The following is an 18683-nucleotide window of genomic DNA, read 5'->3' on the forward strand; positions in this document are numbered from 1 at the left end:
TATACGGTACGTGCCCATTTACTTCTGCTTGGCTCTCTTTTTTCAGATACCTTTTTCTGTCAGATTTGATAAATCACTGAAGTTACAACATTAATGTAATTTATTTGCACAGCAAGCAGGAAAATATAAAATGTTAAACGTTTTGTACAACATGGAAGCAGAAGGAAAGAAATTTATTTGGAAGTCTTCATACCTTCACGTTACAATCACGGAGTAATCCGAGTATGACACATACAGTCAAAACACCGGGTAGACCACGTAAGAAAAGTTCAAAATCGCAATAAATATGTTGAAAAGTTAGATTAGTGTTTAGCTTTGTCTTGGCGAACTTCCAGGGACCTCGTTTTCGATCGCTCGGAACTGGGCCGAGCCAACCCATTCTTGGCCCAGAATTTCAATTAGCGGAGAAGTTGCACCCTTCTGCAGGTAGTTCAACATTGAGAGGAAAGATTGTCCCAACGCAGAAGTGACCGTGTCGCGAAATTTCAACGTTACAGCTTCACCACAGCTTAGTATGCTTTGAAACATTTGCAGGAAAGACCTGGGAAATATTAAGCGTAGTTATATAGAAATGTATTACAATTAAAACAATAAGATTTATATCATTGTATTTTATTAAAAAAATCTCGTTCTTACCTTGATGTTAAAATATCTTTGGGCAAAAGAATCTGTTTAAAATGTTTATAGTTTGACATAGCAGCCCGACAAACATTGTTGGAGCGATAGCAATCAGCCTGGACACGAGAAACGAAGTTTTCGATCTGGGAACACTGGCGACCAGCGCGCTGGAAATCCGACTTGATCTGTGTGGCCATGCATCGCAGTGACTGTTTCGTAAACGTTCGCCCCTGAAAAACAAGAACTGATTTAAGATCTAACTTAATTTAATGTCAAAGAGATTTTAGGAAAACAATTTTTACCGCTTTATGGTTTGGTTAAAAATGCGACAAGGTTGTATAAATATTTGAATTTGAAATATATTTTGATCAAGCGTGTTCTTACTAAAACTAAAAATATAAATTTAAATCTAGAAAAATTTACTTAGCTGTGATATATACAGCTTGCAAATTAAAGTCTCACGTGCGAAAAATATATTTTCCGCAATAACTTTGACATTGATTCGGTTCAATGCACGACCGTGGCGATACGATTTTTTGCAAAATCAAGCGTATATTATGTGACAGCTGACTTTGGTTCTACCGATTTGAGGGCACGGGGCACGCGCACAAACGCCAATAGCATGCTACTGGATACCAAAACGATGGTCACGCCAAATACTCGTTTAAATTACGTGCGGAAGGTGTTCTATGTTCCAGGGTCGAATAGCTACTCCACCCTGTGACAGAGTCGACGCCCCACATCTGATGACAGGTCTCTGTTTACATTCTTTTGAAGCTTAGCGTTGTGTTACGTTGGCGTATCGTTGCCGCCGGGTGATCTGCTTTGTCGGAAGTTATCATATTAATCTGGTTAGTGTACTGAACGTGCTAACCAAGGAAAACTACGAAGGACCGGACAGGGATATACGACAGGTGCAACCACGGTGGCTTGTAGCCGCTTAATACTCCGCATGTTTGCTGCTGTTTTCGACTTCTCTGTGTTAAAATTACAAGCACTCGGTTTGGAATAACAAGTTTGCTTATTTCATATACGCTATAATGAAACTTCACGTTTAAGCTTAAACGTTCGTAAACACACCGCACTTTATTTATAGAGTATGATGTCACAGGTAACCGGGCGTTCGTTTGTTTCGAAAACAAGCGAACGATGGAAGAATTTGTCGTCCGCCGACCGCGAAAGTAATATCACTCTGCAAATGTCCGGAGTAAGTTTAAACCGCTTCCGTAATAACCAAGATGTTGAGAAGGGAATCACATTACCACTGTGTGCGTGTGTTCTTGGGTTCGAATCAGCACCTGTGCTATGAGAATCTTAATCGCGGTGGCTCTCATCCAGACTTATTTTTAATTAGCGTAACAAACTGTCCGAGCCAGCACCGCAGCATTGCGCTGAACCGGACGCGAAAGTCGGCCTGAATTAAAGCGGCGGACGCGCCGTTGTGATGGCAACAGACTTATCGCATCCGCGGGCACAGAGGGCGTCTGTGTCTCATCAAATCTGATAGAACAAGTAGTAAATAAACAAAGAAAGATATTGCGCCCATGCAACGGAACTGAGCGCTCCATGTCCCTGCTGCAGGCACAGTATCCCACGGTTAACGCGATTTTGAACGTTTTGACAACCATTGGCGCACTAAAAGCCTACAAAGTTGTGCCAACGCCATCAATAGGAGTAAATATAATCAGACGTCGCTTTGCGCTGGTACAATTTTTAAATCGTATTTTTATCGTTTCGTGAGATAGCGCTGGTCGTTTAATTTGTAAATTAACTCATACTACTTCCGAGACTAACTTACCAATTGATTAAAGTTCGATGTTTTCCGTTGAAATTTCGAACACAGAAGTGCGAGTCCCCCTAACTTGCAACGGTCAGTTCTCTTCAAGCATTCGAAAGTTCCACAACCAAGTACATTGCTTGCTTTGACGCATCGAACGATACCGGCTGGAAAGATCCAAAAACAAAAGCAATTAATTAATGTTATTTACGATGCTTATTAACGAATTAGACTACCCACAATCTATATTTAAATTTTCCCGGCCCAGCAGTCGACAATTTTTCCAGACTGCCAGGGGTAAAATAATTCAATTTGTGATAATAGCGTTAGAAGAAATCAATGTAAATAAGCTCACGACAAGAACCGACACGGAAATGCCATTTAGAGTACAGTAGCGCACCCAAGGCGTGTATGGGTTTACGAAACACTTCAAATGGAAGTTTTCTTGTTTGCCGACCGCATAACATGTGAGAATTCAGGAAAACGCCCTGGAAACTACACCTAGGAGGCTACGGCTTTGTGTCTTAATCACTTATTTGGATGTGTATATGCCATTTCAAAGACTTGTAGCAAAAAGGCGCGTCGGTCACGACAGTAGCTTCTATTTATGACACATCATCGATCAAACGCCAGCGCATCGTCTACAGTTAAACTAAAACCGGCGGGGTGTAAAAAAATTGTTTTAAGCAAGAAAATCACTCAGTTTGCAGATATTATAAGAAAACACACGCATTTTTTTATTTTTAAATTAACAAAAACGGAAGATGACTTACCGGATTGTCGCTTAGTGAGCTTTGGTGCAACAGCATGCGTGATCTCCAGATGAATTAGCAGAATCGAAAGTACGACTGGTAGAAGCATAGAACGAGAAACCGTACAATGTCTTGTAGCGTACATTTTGTTTTTACTTGTCTTGTTGGGTACTTGTCTCTATCAGCTGTGTCTAAGCGAATGTGCGGCTTCGGTAATTGCGACTCGAATTTAAGCTACACTTTTCCCACGGTCGCTTAACGTTTGCCCGCTTGTCGAGACGAAAAAGGGCCCAGATTCACGCCAGAAAAAGTGCGCAGATTTAGTGTACGGGAGAATCCCTTCGTTCATCTGTTTGATGCTTATACATCGTGGGCGGGTTGCCCAAAAGTTCCAACAACTTTGCACTGCTAATATTGCTACTTGGGGGGTAAATAGTGGGAAAGTAAACAAAGCAGTGAAATGCACTTGATTCTGTTCACTGTTGGTGATGGTTTAAACACGACCGCTGTGCGGGGGGCGTTTCGGGTCAAACAACTCAGAAACATAAAACTTGTTTTCCTTTTGTTTCGCGCTGGACGAAAAATGACTCTTGAAGATTGAGATTTTATGTCGTTTTTGCTTGCCAAGAGTTATGGGATTTTGCTTCCTTTGTCGGTACATTAACGGTAAAAGGTGTGTTCGTGTACTCTTATCTTACTACATTGTATACACTTAACGAACACATACAATTTGAAAACCATCCCCTAAGTTTACAGAAGGTGTATTCCTTTCCAAGTCACGTATTTATAGACTTAAGTCTCGAAAAACATTGTTTGCAATTAATTTTTAACTTCCCTTCGCATGAATATGTAGGCTGTAGGGGGTAAATCGGAGAACCGCTTGCTCTGCTGACTTATCACACCTGAAAACACAACACTTTGCAAAGCTTCAGACAACGTCAAGGGTTCAGGCCTAACCACCACTTCAATTGCTTATAATTAATAACAGCCGGTGGTCCAACAACACTCGTATCTTTCAGATTTATCACCAACGAACGTAAGCTGAAGATTGCGGGACGTCGATCTCGGTTATCAAAAGCGGTTCATGCGATAGGGCCTGAGCCTCGTGGCAAACGTTAATTAAAGCGAACAATTTTATCGACCCTGACAGAAGCAGCTTGAAAAGTGTTTGAACTGCAACGGTTCAGATTAAGCTATCTATAACAGTTTCCGTTGGTTTGGTTGCATGAAAAACATGGACCACTCGAACAAAGTGTATATTATAACACTCAAGATATGCAACAATCTGTTATAAATTATTGGAGAGTATTAGCAAACAGAGATGACAAAATGCTCATCCCAAAGAGAATTATTTGCATAGCAAATGCAACAGGATTTAACCAAACGCTGAAGCTGGTTAACTATAGCTATGTATTAAATGAAATCCTGCACTCTTGTTGTGTTATCTGGTCAGGTTCGTGACGTAGAAGAGTACGCTGTACTTCAAAACCAACGGACGCGCAAATTAAGATAAGGGGCGACCAGACTCATGATGAATTGTCGTTTTCCGACCCTTGTGTGATTCCCAAGCCTTGTCGCGTGTACACCAGGCTTAAAGATAGCGCTGTTCAAAGGCTCGTGTTGTTTGGCAATTCCAAAAATAGGTAAAAGTCTATTATCGTGAACGGTAAAGGAGAGAAGGCTTTCACAGATCTGGTTTGTTTGTTAAAAGCCTCTTAACATGAAACTCATGCCGTTAACGTGGAAAGTACGATATTTTCTTTTCGGTAAAAATATTTGGATAAACTTTAACGAGAAGGTTTCACACTTTACAAATTGCCAAAGCTATTTCATTGCTGCAATTGATGCTTTTTTCTGCAGAGTAGCTGCAACACTCAGCGTCGTGGGAATGTTGCCAAAAATGTCCTGAAAATCCGATTACGATGATCACTCTGTAACCTGGAGATCTCTTGTTGACCCTGCACCCTTATTGGACAATGTTTTGGGATCAGATTCTATTGTGGTGGGGTCATTAAGGATATTAAGAACCAATTGTGTATACGTCACCGAATTCCAGGATCGCCGTTTGATATTAGAGTAACTCGGCCTTTTCCCCTTTGACGTTCGTAACTGTATCAGATTTGCCGAAATACCTTGCGTACCGGCAGAGCTTTCAATTCTCCGGCTTCCCCCGAGCACTTGGTCATGCATGCACTGCGAGTATGTAGTTACCAGTTTCTGACGATTTACGAAAACAAAGACAGAGCTTCAATTTCCAGATTTTCGTCGCCGTTTGACGACCGCTCCCATTTGCAGAAGAAACGATTTTGTTTTGTCCACATTTGAACGGTTGAGCGTCGCTTTGCGTATAACCACCACAGCGCAGTGATGCCCAAACGCATTGAGGTCTTTGATTTCACTAATAACACGAACACCGTAAACAGGCAAACGGAGGAATCGCTCTCTATTGAACTAATTGCATTCCAGCCAGCGGAAAACTAAACAAGATTCTATAAACCGCCACTATGCGGCTTGACGGCCTATGACTTTTGCTTTAGGTGACAAAAGCATGCGTGTTGTGGACAAAACATCGGTTTGACACTGCTGTGGTGACAGAATCTCCAATATTCGACGCTTCGAATACATGGACGAATATGGAGACGACCAGCAGTGACCGTGACAGCAACTTGACAAAACTTTCATTTGCAATCGCCGACCTATTATCATTGCAGGACAAACAGCAGTGCGGCGCTCCGTAAGAAGGTCAGACCGCAGAAACCAAAAGCCGAAAATTGCAGTCATTAAAAAGCCAAGATCATAGTCCAAGCTCGGAAAGGCTTCGCTTATACTCAATAAAACCGACCGATTTCGGCCGGAACCGCGCTAACGATCAGGCGTGCCGTCGCTGTTTATTTTCTGATGGATTTCGGATAAGACTTCGAACGATCGGCATCACACATATTTCCGCTCCCTCCGCAACGCCTAATAAGGCAATGCGACTAATTACTTAGATCATCGTGCCTACCGAGTGCCTCCCCCGCGCTATGTTGTGCTCACATGCTTGGAGCGGCGGAGCGTAAGTTTTACGGCGACTGCTTCTTAGAGCTAGAGGTGAAGAGAGTGTATTACAACTGCTGCGGTCTCATATTTCCTTACATCAACATCCGCTTTACATAAAAGGACCACCTGCTACGGCGATACTGTGTTTTAAAGCGTTCGTGGGCTGTTATTTTACACAAGAGATATCGCCGCCTGTTACTTCAACGGCCACGAAAGGAAGACACATATAATTATACAATATCAAAGCCAGGGTGCGTAAAATACTGCATCAGATTTCGCGTGAGAAAAGACCGTCGTGTGTAAGCGGTTTGGTTAAAACGCTGCGAAATGTCGCCTTTAAAGGCATATACGGTGTGACGGGCCCACCGTGGATTAGAACGAAAGACTTGCTGCTGGGTCCCATGGACGCCTAAAGAAAGCGTGAAACGGTGCGGTAGGAACACAATAGAAGCCGAAATTAAATTAGACGTGACATAGATGTAATTACACCGCCTGTGTGCGAATCAAGGACAAGCCATATACACCAGCAGGCTTGCACTTGTGCATTTTATCAATCGATGTGACAGAGCCGAAATAACTCGACTCGTCACGTAAAAATTTATTTAACCTTTTCAAGAACGTCGGTTGTTTGCGTGGCGTCGTTTACCTGCGATTGGAATTTAGACAATCGATCTGCGTTGCCCAGCGTATAGTGGTTTATGCGGCTGTAGCATTTACCTTCATAATGAAAAGGCCGTTACTAGCGGACTATTAATAGCCTACTTTAAGAGCTTATAATGTCAAGTAGTTTTAGTTTTGTTTGGTTGACGTGTGAGAAGTGATTTTGATCCATAACCAGCTACGTCATTTAACGCCGGACAGCGACAAAGCCCAAATACAACAGGCGTTAACATGGGCGTCCACCGTTGATTACACGACAACGATAATGAGCTTTTGTGTGCGTTGGCGTGTAGCTATGATGCGTCGGTACACAGGTGAACGATTTACGTCGTTTTTTACGTAAGCGCTTTTTATATGTACGCCGTAAACGCGCGGCCTCGCCCGCTGATAAATACACTGCAGTGGTTCTGGATTCCAAAGGTACCAGTCCGTATATAAAAGTTGTTTTCCTCGTATACGATTTTTCAAATACGGTATTCCACGAAAAGGAGGTTGTTATGTACAATCAACTATTCCGAAGTTGTGTTTGCACAGCAGTGCTTCGGAAGTTAAAATATTTTTAGAGTTGTTTTCTTGCAAACGCAAGTCACGATACATTTAACAGTCACCGGTTACGGATATTAGTCGCATAGTTTCGCATTCCTTGAACACATGTGATACACCTGTAAACTACATTTGTTCTACCAAGAAATTAAAATGCATCTAAGGTAGGCCTACGTGCCATCAAAACGAATACTCGGAATTCCCACGACAACAGAACTAGTAATCCCACAGCCGCGGCTCGTTTACATTGAAAATCAAGGTTAAATGCATTGAACAAATTCTCAAGTGCCGTAGTAAATATGGCCAGATTTAGTTTCCAGATTAAAAGTACGGGCGTGGGAGGGACTTCTCGTTTAGAAGTGCAACCAGCTGCTTGCTCTTGCGCTGTATGGTTACGTCAAAATTTGCTGACGTCACGTATGATTTACATTTCAGGTGAAATAGCTTGTCTACATGAAGTTATCTTAACTCAAACACGTTTATAGTAAACAGTATACAACTTTTTAAAGCTAACATCCGTACCTTTTTATAGTCATCTTCCCTTCGCCTGCCTTCAATACAGCTTCGATTTTCTGCTATTTCCTCAATTAAAAACAAACTACATAGTTCTGTGGCCCACCTGGTTTTAATATAGCGTTGAATGCGGGACGACTTGAATTCCATTCGCCGGGAACGCACGATTTTATTTTACCGGATGCTACCTTTGTTATAGGAAATCCTCAAATTTCATAAAGAAGATATTTTGGCTGCTGTGGTGCAAACCACATGCTTCACTATGGTTAATTTTCAAAGGGCAATTCGTTTTGTACTTGTCAGATGTTTGGACACGATTTTGCGTTATGGAAACGAAAATTAGAGTGTTATTGCATGACGCTGCTCGGGGCCGACGATACGTCACGATCGTGTTGGAAACGCTTAGACGAGCGGGCAGCTTGACTGGAAACTGAATTTACGGGAATTGTGGACGGAAGCAGGTGTTTCTCATTCAGTTGGCTTCTTCTTCATAAATTTCAACTCGCCTTCGATTGCAGCAGTGCGCTTGCTCCTTGCTTCGCTGACCTGTGTACGGATTGTATAGGATTTCTGTACGTACATACGTCGGATGTTATAACCAAGCCATTATGGTTGAGAAACGCTGTGTTACTGCCTATACTGGTACGGCTAAGCAAATTTCTCCGTAAAATTTGATAGCATGTACAGACACTTGTTACGGCTCTCGCAAAACGCAGCGAAAAGCAATAATTTTCGGGATAAAAATTAAATTCAGATGTAATGTGTTGTGGGTGTAAATGAAAATAAAACTTAAATGTGCCAAGAACCCGTGTGGAAAGCAGTGGTTATATTTAAGCATACGTACAAGCAATGTTATGAGAAGTTCTGGGGATGCGGAGACCTGCCCTTGATGTTTAGCCTTTTGTATTGAATGGATAAGAATTCAGGTTGTGGCGTTATTAGGATTGCATGTGAGCATGGTATTTTAGGAAAAATCCTACCTTTTCGTTGCTTATCACTGATTTTCTGAGCGTGCTGCGTCGTAAACCTTTTGGTGTGGCAGGTTGGGCAGTTTCCATCATTAATTGAGTAGCAAGAAATTGCTGGGAGAAAAATCGTTTAAAATTTCGGGACTTTTACACTGACCGCTTGAGTCGTAACTTACCGCCACTTGCGTCATGACGTCATTCTGCATCTCTAGCGCCATCTTGTAAACGTCGTGTTCACGGTTGTTGTACATGAGAGCATTTTGAAACATTAGCATTAGGTCGCGTTGGAAGTCTGTCGTTGTCCGGACCTGCGGAAATATATCTTGAAGATTTTTCCTTGTTGCTATTATTACAATTTTGTAACATAATTGTTACTATTTTTAATTTTTAACACAGTACATACCACGCCAGTTTCAAGGTTTTTCTTTAATGTTGAAAGGTCCATGGCCCGATAGACAATATCGGAATAATTTGGGGCAATGTCGTCTGTGACTGGTTGCAGGAATAAACTGGCGTACCTGAAAATTAGAATAGTTTATGTTTCACCTATATATGCATCAGACTGACTTCATATGGTGCGTTCACACATTTTATGTGTGCTGTTGAAAATGATACTGACTTGCACCATTAGATGTGAGGATACGATTAGAGAACTGCCACCAGCACTACAGGCGTGCATGTGTTTTTAAACACAAGCTTTAACTCTGTAGTCGCTTATGGACTGTCCAAATTGTTAAGCACACATCAAATTTTTAAAATATCTAAAAAATAATCACCGTTTATTAGTGCTGGCAACTATTAAGCATGCATGAAATAAGATGTTATTCGTTCCGTCATATATGATACATTTCAGGTTAGATATAATTCCATTCAAACTAACATACCGGTGACTGGCAACTTGCTTCCATAAAATCATGATAGATTTCTTCCACGCTCTGTTGTGTGCCCCGCCCTCACAATCCATGTCACTCCTATAAAGATGGAGAAAAACTTTTTAATTTAAACCCTTTACTATCAATAAAGCATAAACAGAAGCTAAAATTACCGCAAGATTGCCAGGCTAAAATAAAATGTTATTAAAAAAACAAAAATAAGGGAATCAAAACACAGTTATTAGTAGCAAACAACCTACGTATTAGAAAGAGCTGGACTTGTTGGGAAGCTATCAATGTATGGAGTGCTTGGTTGGCCAGGAAGATAACCTGCATGGAAATTGGGATAAAATACAAACATATTTATTTATTGTAGTATATTATGGATAACTTGACCTTTTTTTCTATGTTTTTTCTTCTTTTAAATAAAACTAACTGTGGCAGTTTTTAGTTAAGTACTCTAACATGAAGGTACATTTGACTCAGAATTAAAACACATATGTCCTATTTTTTCGTATTTTGCCAAGAAAAACAATATCACCATGGTTGTATAATCTTATATAAATGTTAGAAAGTCAATATGTAGTGAAATGTTGAGATAAATTTGATTATCTTACTTAAATTAGAGTCATCCAGTTGACTTGATTCATTGAGTTCATCACCTCCCACAGATGCACTATATGAAGTACTATCATCATCCACTGTGTACTCATCATCTTTCAAGCTCTATATATAAAAGGTTCATTTTATTACGTTGTTTGGCCCCATAGCCAGTGGTTAGCCTGTCTGCCTTTAACCACGGCCTACTAGAGACATCTCCAGTAGGCTGTGCCTTAACCCATAGGTTATGGGTTCAAGTCTTGCCGCTCTTACCGTTGTGAACATGTGTGGCCAGGACACTTATGGGTTGTTTAAATTGTCAACCATACAGAAAAACCACACCCACAAAGTTACATATATGGTAAGTCGTAACAAGCTGGCAAGAAGTGTGAGAAACAGAACATTTATGTAATATCGACAGTTATTTTCTCACCATGCGAGGATAAATCCAGTTACATTCATTTTGTCAATCATATGACCATAAACACAAAACAAGAAAATTGAAAGAGGCTGCAAAAAATATGTCACATCTGTTCCATGCAAGCCAAAAAAATTCCAAAAATGTATTTACCTTCGTTTCCATGCTTGTAGTTGAAGGGTTTGATTCCTGGGATGTAACAATGGAGTTTGTCTGTGACTGTGAAGTGTCAATATTACTTGTTTCCTTTACTTCGTTAGGATGAACAAACACATCTTGTGACTTATCCTTTGGAGTGTCCGATACCTTGTTATTACTCAGCAAACTTGTTTTTGCCGAATCACCGGAATCGGTCGTTGGATGAGTGTTTGTGTCCTCGGATGTTGGTTCTTGTGATGCATAGGAAGAAGATGTGGAGGAATTGAGTTGAGAGTTGTTTACATCCTCATTTAATGATAAGGTGATAGTAGGTGGGGTGTCAATGGTTGGACTTACAGATGTTTGTGTTGGCTGTGGAGAAATATAACAGGTTGGAAAAATGGATATATATAGTAGAATTTTAGACATTTAAAGAATTTTACACAGATCAAAATATAACTGTTTATATTATTAGGTAAAAGTCCTAATATTTTTATTTGCACAAGACTACCTTTATAGTTTTTAAAAAGACAAAAAATTGGTACAGCAAAAACAATGACAGAAGAGCTGTTATAGAAACAAATTATAAGATAATACATACATACTTCTGGTTTTACTGTTTCTTCTGCAACAGGTGTTTCTGTTTTGTCACTTTTAACAGAATCTGCAATAGTACAATATGAATTTTGTTGTTTTACCAACACTGGAATACAGAACAACTAAAAATAAAATCAACCGTTTACAATAAACTGTTCTTATTTGCAAGCAACTGATACACCTACACACCCTGTAACTAGGTCTAACACCTATAATGTCAAAATGACTCAAGAGTTATACACATGTGACAAACTACCCATAGAAAATCTTTACATCTACTATTCTAAACATTTTCTAACATTCACTTAAAAAAATTGAAATTTTTAATTCATGTTAAGCACAACTTATGAACATAGGAGGTATGCATAATGAAGTTTGTACCTTCAATAAGAATCTCCTCAGTTACAGGTGTTGGTGTTGGTGAACTTTCAAGGGGAGGTATTTCTTGTGATTGAATTGCTGGAGTATTAACCTGATTTTTAAAAAAGTTAAATCAGATTGTAGTTTGGTTTCTATATTAATCAACTTACAGAAGTAGATGTTTCCTGTGTTTTGACATCTACAGCGGAAAGTTCAACTTGAGCTATTTCAGTGTTGGGCATTTGTATATTGGTGCTGTCTTCATTGATTTGGTGTGACTAAATTAAAAACTTGTTAAAGGAAATTTTACAGTTTCAATACAAACATAGCAGCCATATGTATTACACAATTGATTTTTAGTGTTGTAAATTCTATCTTGTTAACTGTAACCACATCCGATACGGTACACAGCAGCTATCATAGACAGAAAAGTGAAAAATGGGACGCAGTTAAATTTGTTTCAAAGACTCCTTTTTGTGCTCACTACTTTTTATCTCTTACTGCACAGCAAAGAAAATCCTATTTTCCCCATTTGTGACTATTAGCTGCACAAATGTATCAAAACGTTTTCATAATAAACCAACTTGAAAAGAGCAAAAATTGTTTCATATATAATGTTTTAACTAACCACTACAGTTTCCATTGCTTCATCTGTGTCAAGTAATGGTGTGGGATTTTCCTCAGTATTATGTTCTATGATGGATACTGGTTGAGAGGTAGGGGGGATTTCTTCAGTGGGTAATGTTACTGTTTGTTCTGTTAAAAAAAAGACTCTTATTTTTATATGTTATTTACATACGTGGGCAACTGCACAAAATATTGGTATGCACATTACACACTGATAAGTTGGTAAAAAGTTGCTTATCCAGGCTAGGGTACAACTTGGCATGAAGGATACGTTCTCTGTATTTAGTACTTATTTAAATTTTGTTCAAAAAGATTTTTTATACAGATCATGCAGTTTAATTTATGGCAATAAATAAATGATTACAAGTCACCTGTCGATTGGTCCGAATCTTGGATCTTCTCCACAGTTTGTTCATCCTCAGTCACTGCCTCCACATCAACATTGCTCTGCTCCTCACTTGCATCCGGTGAGGAGAGGACTGAGGAAGGAGGAGACATCAGAGCATCTTTACTTTTATCAGATTTGCTGGAACAAACAAGGTTAGTTAATGCAGCGGTTGAATACAACACCTTTTTGTAGATTTGTTCTTTTTCACTATTAAAAAATGTATTTTTTTTTGTCTATTGCATATTTAGTAGCACTTGGTGCATACATAAACATGGACACAATGTATAAGAGAACTTACTTTGTGCTGGTGTTTAGCATTTCATCCAATTTATCATCTAAATCACCGGAGGTTATCTGCAGATTGAATCAAAAAATAGCTCTGTAAGCTAACTAAAAATCTAAATTTGTATATAGATAGATAGAGATGATCAAATGTGATTTAAAGGTTCCACCAAATGTGTTTTAAAAATGAAACAACATCCTAAATGACTACATATAATTTAAATCTGTAAACAAAGCTGTTTACAACCCAAAAGGCTCTCTAAAAACACAGATTTAAATGTTTATGATAGGCAATTATGATGTTGTTGGAGCTTCATATTTACTGCAATGACGTCAACCATTTTTATTTAGAAATAATTTCATTGGTCATAGATAAAATTCTTAGTAACTCTAAGTAGTAACTTTCCATCAGGTTTTTAACACCCAATGTAATCGGTTCTGTGTCTAAAAAACAAGATTTTCTAAAAACAAATAGTTTAAGAAAAAAGAAACAAATATATATATATATATATTATATTAAATAGGTCTATATATTTCAAGTAAAAAACAAAAATTTGTTTTACATTAAAAAAAGTTTGACCTGATCGACCGTCAACTTTAACTTCCGATATTTGCTCCTTTCAACACGAATCTGCTTCTTCAACTCTTCAATCCTCTCCTGCGTTAACTTCCGCACGATTGTCTCACTCACAGATGATCCATGAGAAGAGGAGGTTGATGTTGTCGACTCCCCCGATTCTGTTCGTTCTCCACGTTTCCTCCTGTAGTTGACAATGATGCTGGTTATACTTATTTCTTAGGCGTATGGTTGTTATTTGGACAGAAAAAAATGACCAAGAGGTCAGAATTTGAACATTTTTAGTACAAAATGTTTCACATGTTATACTTCACAATGGCTAGCACTCCTGCCCCCCCCCCCCACAGAGGTTACGGGTTCAAAGCTTGACAGAATTACTAATGTTGGGTAGTGTCCTTGGGCAAGACACTTAATGGCAATTATTTCAACTCAGTGGTCACTTATGGGATGTCTAAATTGTCATACATTAAAAAAATCTTCCCCAAAAATAATATAATTACCCACAAAGTAACTTATATAATATGTGGTAACAGGCATTGGGTGTGTGAAACAGAACACTCATGTTATAACGAATGTTGTTGTCCTGCCATTCGAAGATGAATACCCTGCATTCGTTCATTCAATAAACATTAACAAGCCATAAGTATGACACTACCTTGGAGTTTCAGCTTGCTCCACGAGTGCTGAATATTGTTGTGCACAGTTCTTTGAACTAAACCAATCAGAAGGTCTATTCTGTTCACCTAAAGGTCTCAGCATGCGACTTACACCGCCTGACCTGCAAACACAAATTCATTAGTTTTACTACGCTAAGAATACTAATACTAAATAACACTTAAAAAAAGGATGTAAAAATATTATAAACACAAAAGCATATACTAACAAATGAAATCGAGGAAAGTGTTACAGGTTGGGGCACCAGTGAAGAATCTTACGGTACATAGCAGAATAGGCTTATGGGAAGTGTTCGAGGTTGGTGGTTAGGGGGTTAGTGATTATAGGGGTTAGTAATTAGGGGTTGGTGGTTAGCAAATAAGAAGGATTTTTCACTAGCACCGAAGTTGAGAGGTCATTAGTTAGGAGTTATATGGGGGTTAATAGGGTAGTTATAGGGGTTAGTGTTTTGCAGTTCTTGTAGGCGGAGGATTCTTCACTAGCAGGATTCTTCAATAGCAAAACAGTGTTAAAATGAACACATTATACTGTTTGAATTGTTGCAGTAGCCTAATCATTATTTCACAAAGTTTTAGCTTACCAATGCTGATCTCCGCTGTGTAATACGTAAGAAGCGATTGCAAGTTTTTCTCGGGTGGACCATTCTACGTCTGGATTCATATTGAAATAGTGGTCAGTAGTCACACTTCAAGCAAAACTGCAAAGACCAGAACGGCTAACAACTGCACGCGCGGTTCCAAATACAAAACACAAAAAATCGTTTAAAAAATCTTTGCTTGCAGAATGAGAAAACAATAAGTTTTCCGGCAACACTGCGAACTTTATTAGGGGAGTTAATATGGATGCGGGCCACTAAGCTGACAGTTCAGTGGTATAAACAGTTTATTGGCGCTTACAAATATTAGAGAAAAACTTAGTTTAACGAGGTGTGAAAATAAAAAATAAATTAATGCGTCAACTAGCTCCGTGTTCTATTAACTATATAAAGTCAAACGATATTTTTCCTAAAATATACTCAATTTCAGTTTATGGCGTCTCATTACGTTGTCAATATACTCTTTTTACTTTGTCCGAGGGCCATGTTAACGGTTGTATTTTACTTTTACAACAGGTGAAAACAGCCATTTGTTAACTGGTCAATAGCTATTATTTCGACCGGCCTCCATACTGTGTTAAGAAGTATACATCAAGATAAAACACTACGAAAATTAGTTTGCAGATGTCAACGATAGCAAGCAGAGCTCAGACAATTTAGACCGATTACAAACGGATATTAGTTTATCAGCTGCTCATAATCGCAGACGTCGACGTTAACCTTGCTGGTTTATTTTTGGAGTCTATTTATAGATTTTTCCTTATAGGCTGCTATATAAAAAGATTTTTTCAGGTAGGTCAAACTACATAAAAAAAACGATTCAAAATTGATACATCTTCTACTTGTCCCACATTACGAACGTAATAACGAGCTATACAGCCTTCTTCATAAAGAATTGCATAATGGGCCCTCTAAAAGCACTGTGCTTGAGAACGACTTCGGTTTGGATACTCAAGCCCTCGCAATTATAGTTGTATATAACATATAGTAAGGTGGGGTGAGACGGGTCACCTTTAACACATAATATCCAAACTTTTGATTATATTTCTTTGCAATTAGTAAACTGTCCAACGGGACACAAATGTAGACTATACTTAATACACTTATATTTTTCTTTTGTAAAGTGTGGGTTCATTAAGTTCAGCGTTAAATTGAAAATCATATTTTCGGAATATAAACATATTGGATAGAGAGAAGCAAAACATAAAACGTCAATTTAATAAGAAGCCGTATTCATTTAAGTTGGATTTGATTTGGGATTGTCTTATAATTGAATGGGTGCTTTTATGTCCATTAACGACAGTATGGTACATTATATTATCGTTAATGGATGTAACGATGTAGGTCTGGTCGTTGGAAGTTGTTTATTTCAGCCGTTTAACGTATAGGTCGCAAATCATTCTCGCTGTAGGTGATGAGTCTGATGATTTAGCAACGTAGGGGGTACTGGGGAAGATCTGGTTTGTTAGAAGGCCGCGTTAGGCTTTTGATGTGTCACAATTGAAATAAACAATAAAGTCGCCGGCGTGAAAGAGGTTAATTAAGTATGTGAGTAAAGTGACACCTACTAGACTTGTTCGCGTGCGACCCCTGTATAGACAGTTCTGTTTCGATTTTGCTTCATAAAAGATTTGATGGATGAACAGAAACTACCCTTGAATACAGACTAATGTACGAAAAAAAAACTCTAAAAGGCAGTCAGTTTATGGCACTTTAATGTGTGGTATACAGCGGTCAAAGGAAAGACATTATTTTTACATTAAGCATTAAAGTCAAATTTTTTACAAGTAAAATCTTCCCTGTTTATTCATTGCATTGGTGAGAGGTGTATTATTGTTATACAGGCGCTAATGAAATTTCATCGATTTTTTGCATAGGGTAGAATCTGTCCTTGTAGTTTAACGAGGAAAGTTACAGTGTAACATTAGGACTTGGTTGGACTATTAGTCATATCTATAGCCTGACTTTGAAACGTTTTAGTCTCCAGAGAGGTTACGGTAATGCGGTCGCGAGAACTAGTTAACTCACGCACGCGGTGCGTCACGCCTAACACTGCGTTGCTCTTGCTAAACGAAGCTTGACTGTTTTTATTGATGGTAATTGCCTCGCATAGTTGCAAAGTTAATTTATTTTGGTTCCAGGGCAACATGTGCAATTAATTTTAATGACATTCGTTCGACTCGCAACGTTTTGTGTCACGCAGAATTTAAATAAGAAGGAATGCTACTAATTAGCTAGTAGAATAATATACGTTACGTTGCTTGGCTGTATTCCTAGGCGTTCGCAATTAGTTTTTCCTGTGTGCTGTTTAAATGGTGCACGTACCTACTGGACAAGAGCATTACGCTGAAAGCACAGAGAAGTATATTTGTAAGAGAACTGCGACTGCCGAAAATGTCAGCAACGACAAAGCCTGGAACTGCAAAGCCTGAGATTGCGAAGTCTGAAACCATCAAGCGCACTACTGATTCACAAATGGAAGAATTAAGGGAAGCATTTCGATTTTTTGATCGAAACCAGAACGGCAGTATTGAACCTGAAGAACTGGGATCAGTGATGACCTCGTTGGGATATTGCGCTACAGATTCTGAACTAAAAGATATGATCCACGAGGCAGATGTGGATGGGAATGGGAAGATCGACTTCAAGGAGTTTGTCCGGATGATGGAACTAAAGACCAACGAACGTCCAGAGCAAGCAGAGGACGAAGAATTAAGAGAAGCATTCAAGGTGACGTTAAGAGCCTTTAAAGTGAATCGATGATTTCCTTTTTATGAATATTACGATTTATTTCAGTCAGTTCCCCTGGTAAAAGTCGCCTTCCTATTTAAATATTTATGAAATGCATCGAAAGCTAGTATTCCGTATAACATGTTATGTTGCATGAAAAATCTAAAAATCAATGTTACACTTCGTTAAGGGTTCACATTTACTTTGGTTCAAACCGCGATAATTAATTAACTCGACAGGGCACATGGCGACTGGATGTATAAAGGTGTGGTAATAATGAGAATTGCGTTAATTCATGCCATTTGAAAGTGGTTAAAGTTTGGTCATTCTTTACACATATACAGGTTTTCGACCGGGACGGTAACGGTTTAATTAGTCGTGCGGAATTAAGTCAAGTCATGGGAAATCTGGGCGAACAGCTGAGCGAAAAAGATCTCAATGATATGATTTCTGAAGCGGACAAAAACGGTGACGGTCAAATTGACTATGAAGAATTCGTGCAAATGGTGGCGAAGAAGTGATTTACACAACATTGCGCAAAGCTTTCTGACCTAGTTACGTTCGTTACATGTATAGTACGTCTTATTTAGATTCAACCATGTTCCTGTATGCACTAACTTATTCGCGGTACAAATATATGTTGTTTAAAAGGTGGTACTATTATTGATTTTGGCACAAACTTGTTGTTTTTATGCCTTCGCATTGGACTGCATTCTGTTGGCAGCAACATAATGTCCTGTATTATACGGTGCAATTACTAAAACATTGTATATTTCTTGTCCGCTTTGCGTATAATAAACCACTGACTTAGACCATTGACTGGAGCATGTGAATAATATTAAATCACTAAATGGAGCATATGTTATACTGCATGTTAATGCGAATGCAGTTTGGTCAGCGATCGTATCTTTGACAGAAGTCTTTAGGGATTTTAATTTCAAGTAGAAGTGTTAC

General features: G+C 38.9%; 3 protein-coding genes across 4 annotated transcripts; 1 reads left to right on the plus strand and 2 right to left on the minus strand.

Moving 5' to 3' along the window:
• Window positions 1–82: 82 nt before the first annotated feature.
• On the minus strand, window positions 83–4382 carry LOC149732741 (stanniocalcin-like). The gene is made up of 4 exons (XM_089882639.1): window positions 3169–4382; window positions 2417–2562; window positions 637–848; window positions 83–541 (listed from the first exon to the last, which is right to left on the minus strand). The coding sequence occupies exons 1-4, from the start codon at window positions 3290–3292 to the stop codon at window positions 310–312; spliced, it is 714 nt and encodes a 237-aa protein (XP_089738765.1). The 5' UTR covers window positions 3293–4382; the 3' UTR covers window positions 83–309.
• Window positions 4383–8046: 3664 nt separating this feature from the next.
• LOC149732742 (uncharacterized) lies at window positions 8047–15182 on the minus strand. Of its 2 annotated transcripts, XM_089882601.1 has the most exons (18): window positions 14985–15182; window positions 14385–14507; window positions 13733–13913; window positions 13169–13224; window positions 12854–13008; window positions 12484–12611; window positions 12026–12133; window positions 11877–11967; window positions 11504–11562; window positions 10914–11270; window positions 10360–10468; window positions 10003–10072; window positions 9755–9841; window positions 9274–9388; window positions 9047–9178; window positions 8883–8984; window positions 8747–8800; window positions 8047–8448 (listed from the first exon to the last, which is right to left on the minus strand). In XM_089882601.1, exons 1-18 carry the CDS (start codon window positions 15062–15064, stop codon window positions 8371–8373), a joined length of 2085 nt encoding a protein of 694 aa, XP_089738727.1. In that variant the 5' UTR covers window positions 15065–15182; the 3' UTR covers window positions 8047–8370. The 2 variants fall into 2 exon arrangements, with proteins under 2 accessions (XP_089738727.1, XP_089738728.1); XM_089882602.1 differs by lacking the exon at window positions 8747–8800 and having other exon boundaries at window positions 14985–15180.
• A 1266-nt stretch (window positions 15183–16448) lies between these two features.
• On the plus strand, window positions 16449–18548 carry LOC149732743 (calmodulin-like). Its single transcript, XM_089882652.1, has 2 exons — window positions 16449–17729; window positions 18074–18548. The coding sequence occupies exons 1-2, from the start codon at window positions 17394–17396 to the stop codon at window positions 18248–18250; spliced, it is 513 nt and encodes a 170-aa protein (XP_089738778.1). The 5' UTR covers window positions 16449–17393; the 3' UTR covers window positions 18251–18548.
• Window positions 18549–18683: the final 135 nt, after the last annotated feature.

This window comes from Ciona robusta, chromosome 8 (genome assembly GCF_009617815.1).
Source record: "Ciona robusta chromosome 8, ASM961781v2".
NCBI lineage: Eukaryota > Metazoa > Chordata > Ascidiacea > Phlebobranchia > Cionidae > Ciona > Ciona robusta.

Excerpts from the sequence above, each read along its gene's own strand:
- LOC149732741 (XM_089882639.1), bottom strand. The coding sequence starts at position 3,292 with ATGTACGCTACAAGACATTGTACGGTTTCTCGTTCTATGCTTCTACCA. Across the intron at positions 2,563-3,168 it reads GCTCACTAAGCGACAATCCG|CCGGTATCGTTCGATGCGTC; the intron begins GTAAGTCATCTT and ends GGATCTTTCCAG. Across the intron at positions 849-2,416 it reads CATCGAACTTTAATCAATTG|GGGCGAACGTTTACGAAACA; the intron begins GTAAGTTAGTCT and ends CTTGTTTTTCAG.
- LOC149732742 (XM_089882601.1), bottom strand. The coding sequence starts at position 15,064 with ATGAATCCAGACGTAGAATGGTCCACCCGAGAAAAACTTGCAATCGCT. Across the intron at positions 13,914-14,384 it reads GAGCAAGCTGAAACTCCAAG|GAGGAAACGTGGAGAACGAA; the intron begins GTAGTGTCATAC and ends TGTCAACTACAG. Across the intron at positions 9,389-9,754 it reads AAGCAAGTTGCCAGTCACCG|GTACGCCAGTTTATTCCTGC; the intron begins GTATGTTAGTTT and ends TCTAATTTTCAG.
- LOC149732743 (XM_089882652.1), top strand. The coding sequence starts at position 17,394 with ATGTCAGCAACGACAAAGCCTGGAACTGCAAAGCCTGAGATTGCGAAG. Across the intron at positions 17,730-18,073 it reads AATTAAGAGAAGCATTCAAG|GTTTTCGACCGGGACGGTAA; the intron begins GTGACGTTAAGA and ends ACACATATACAG.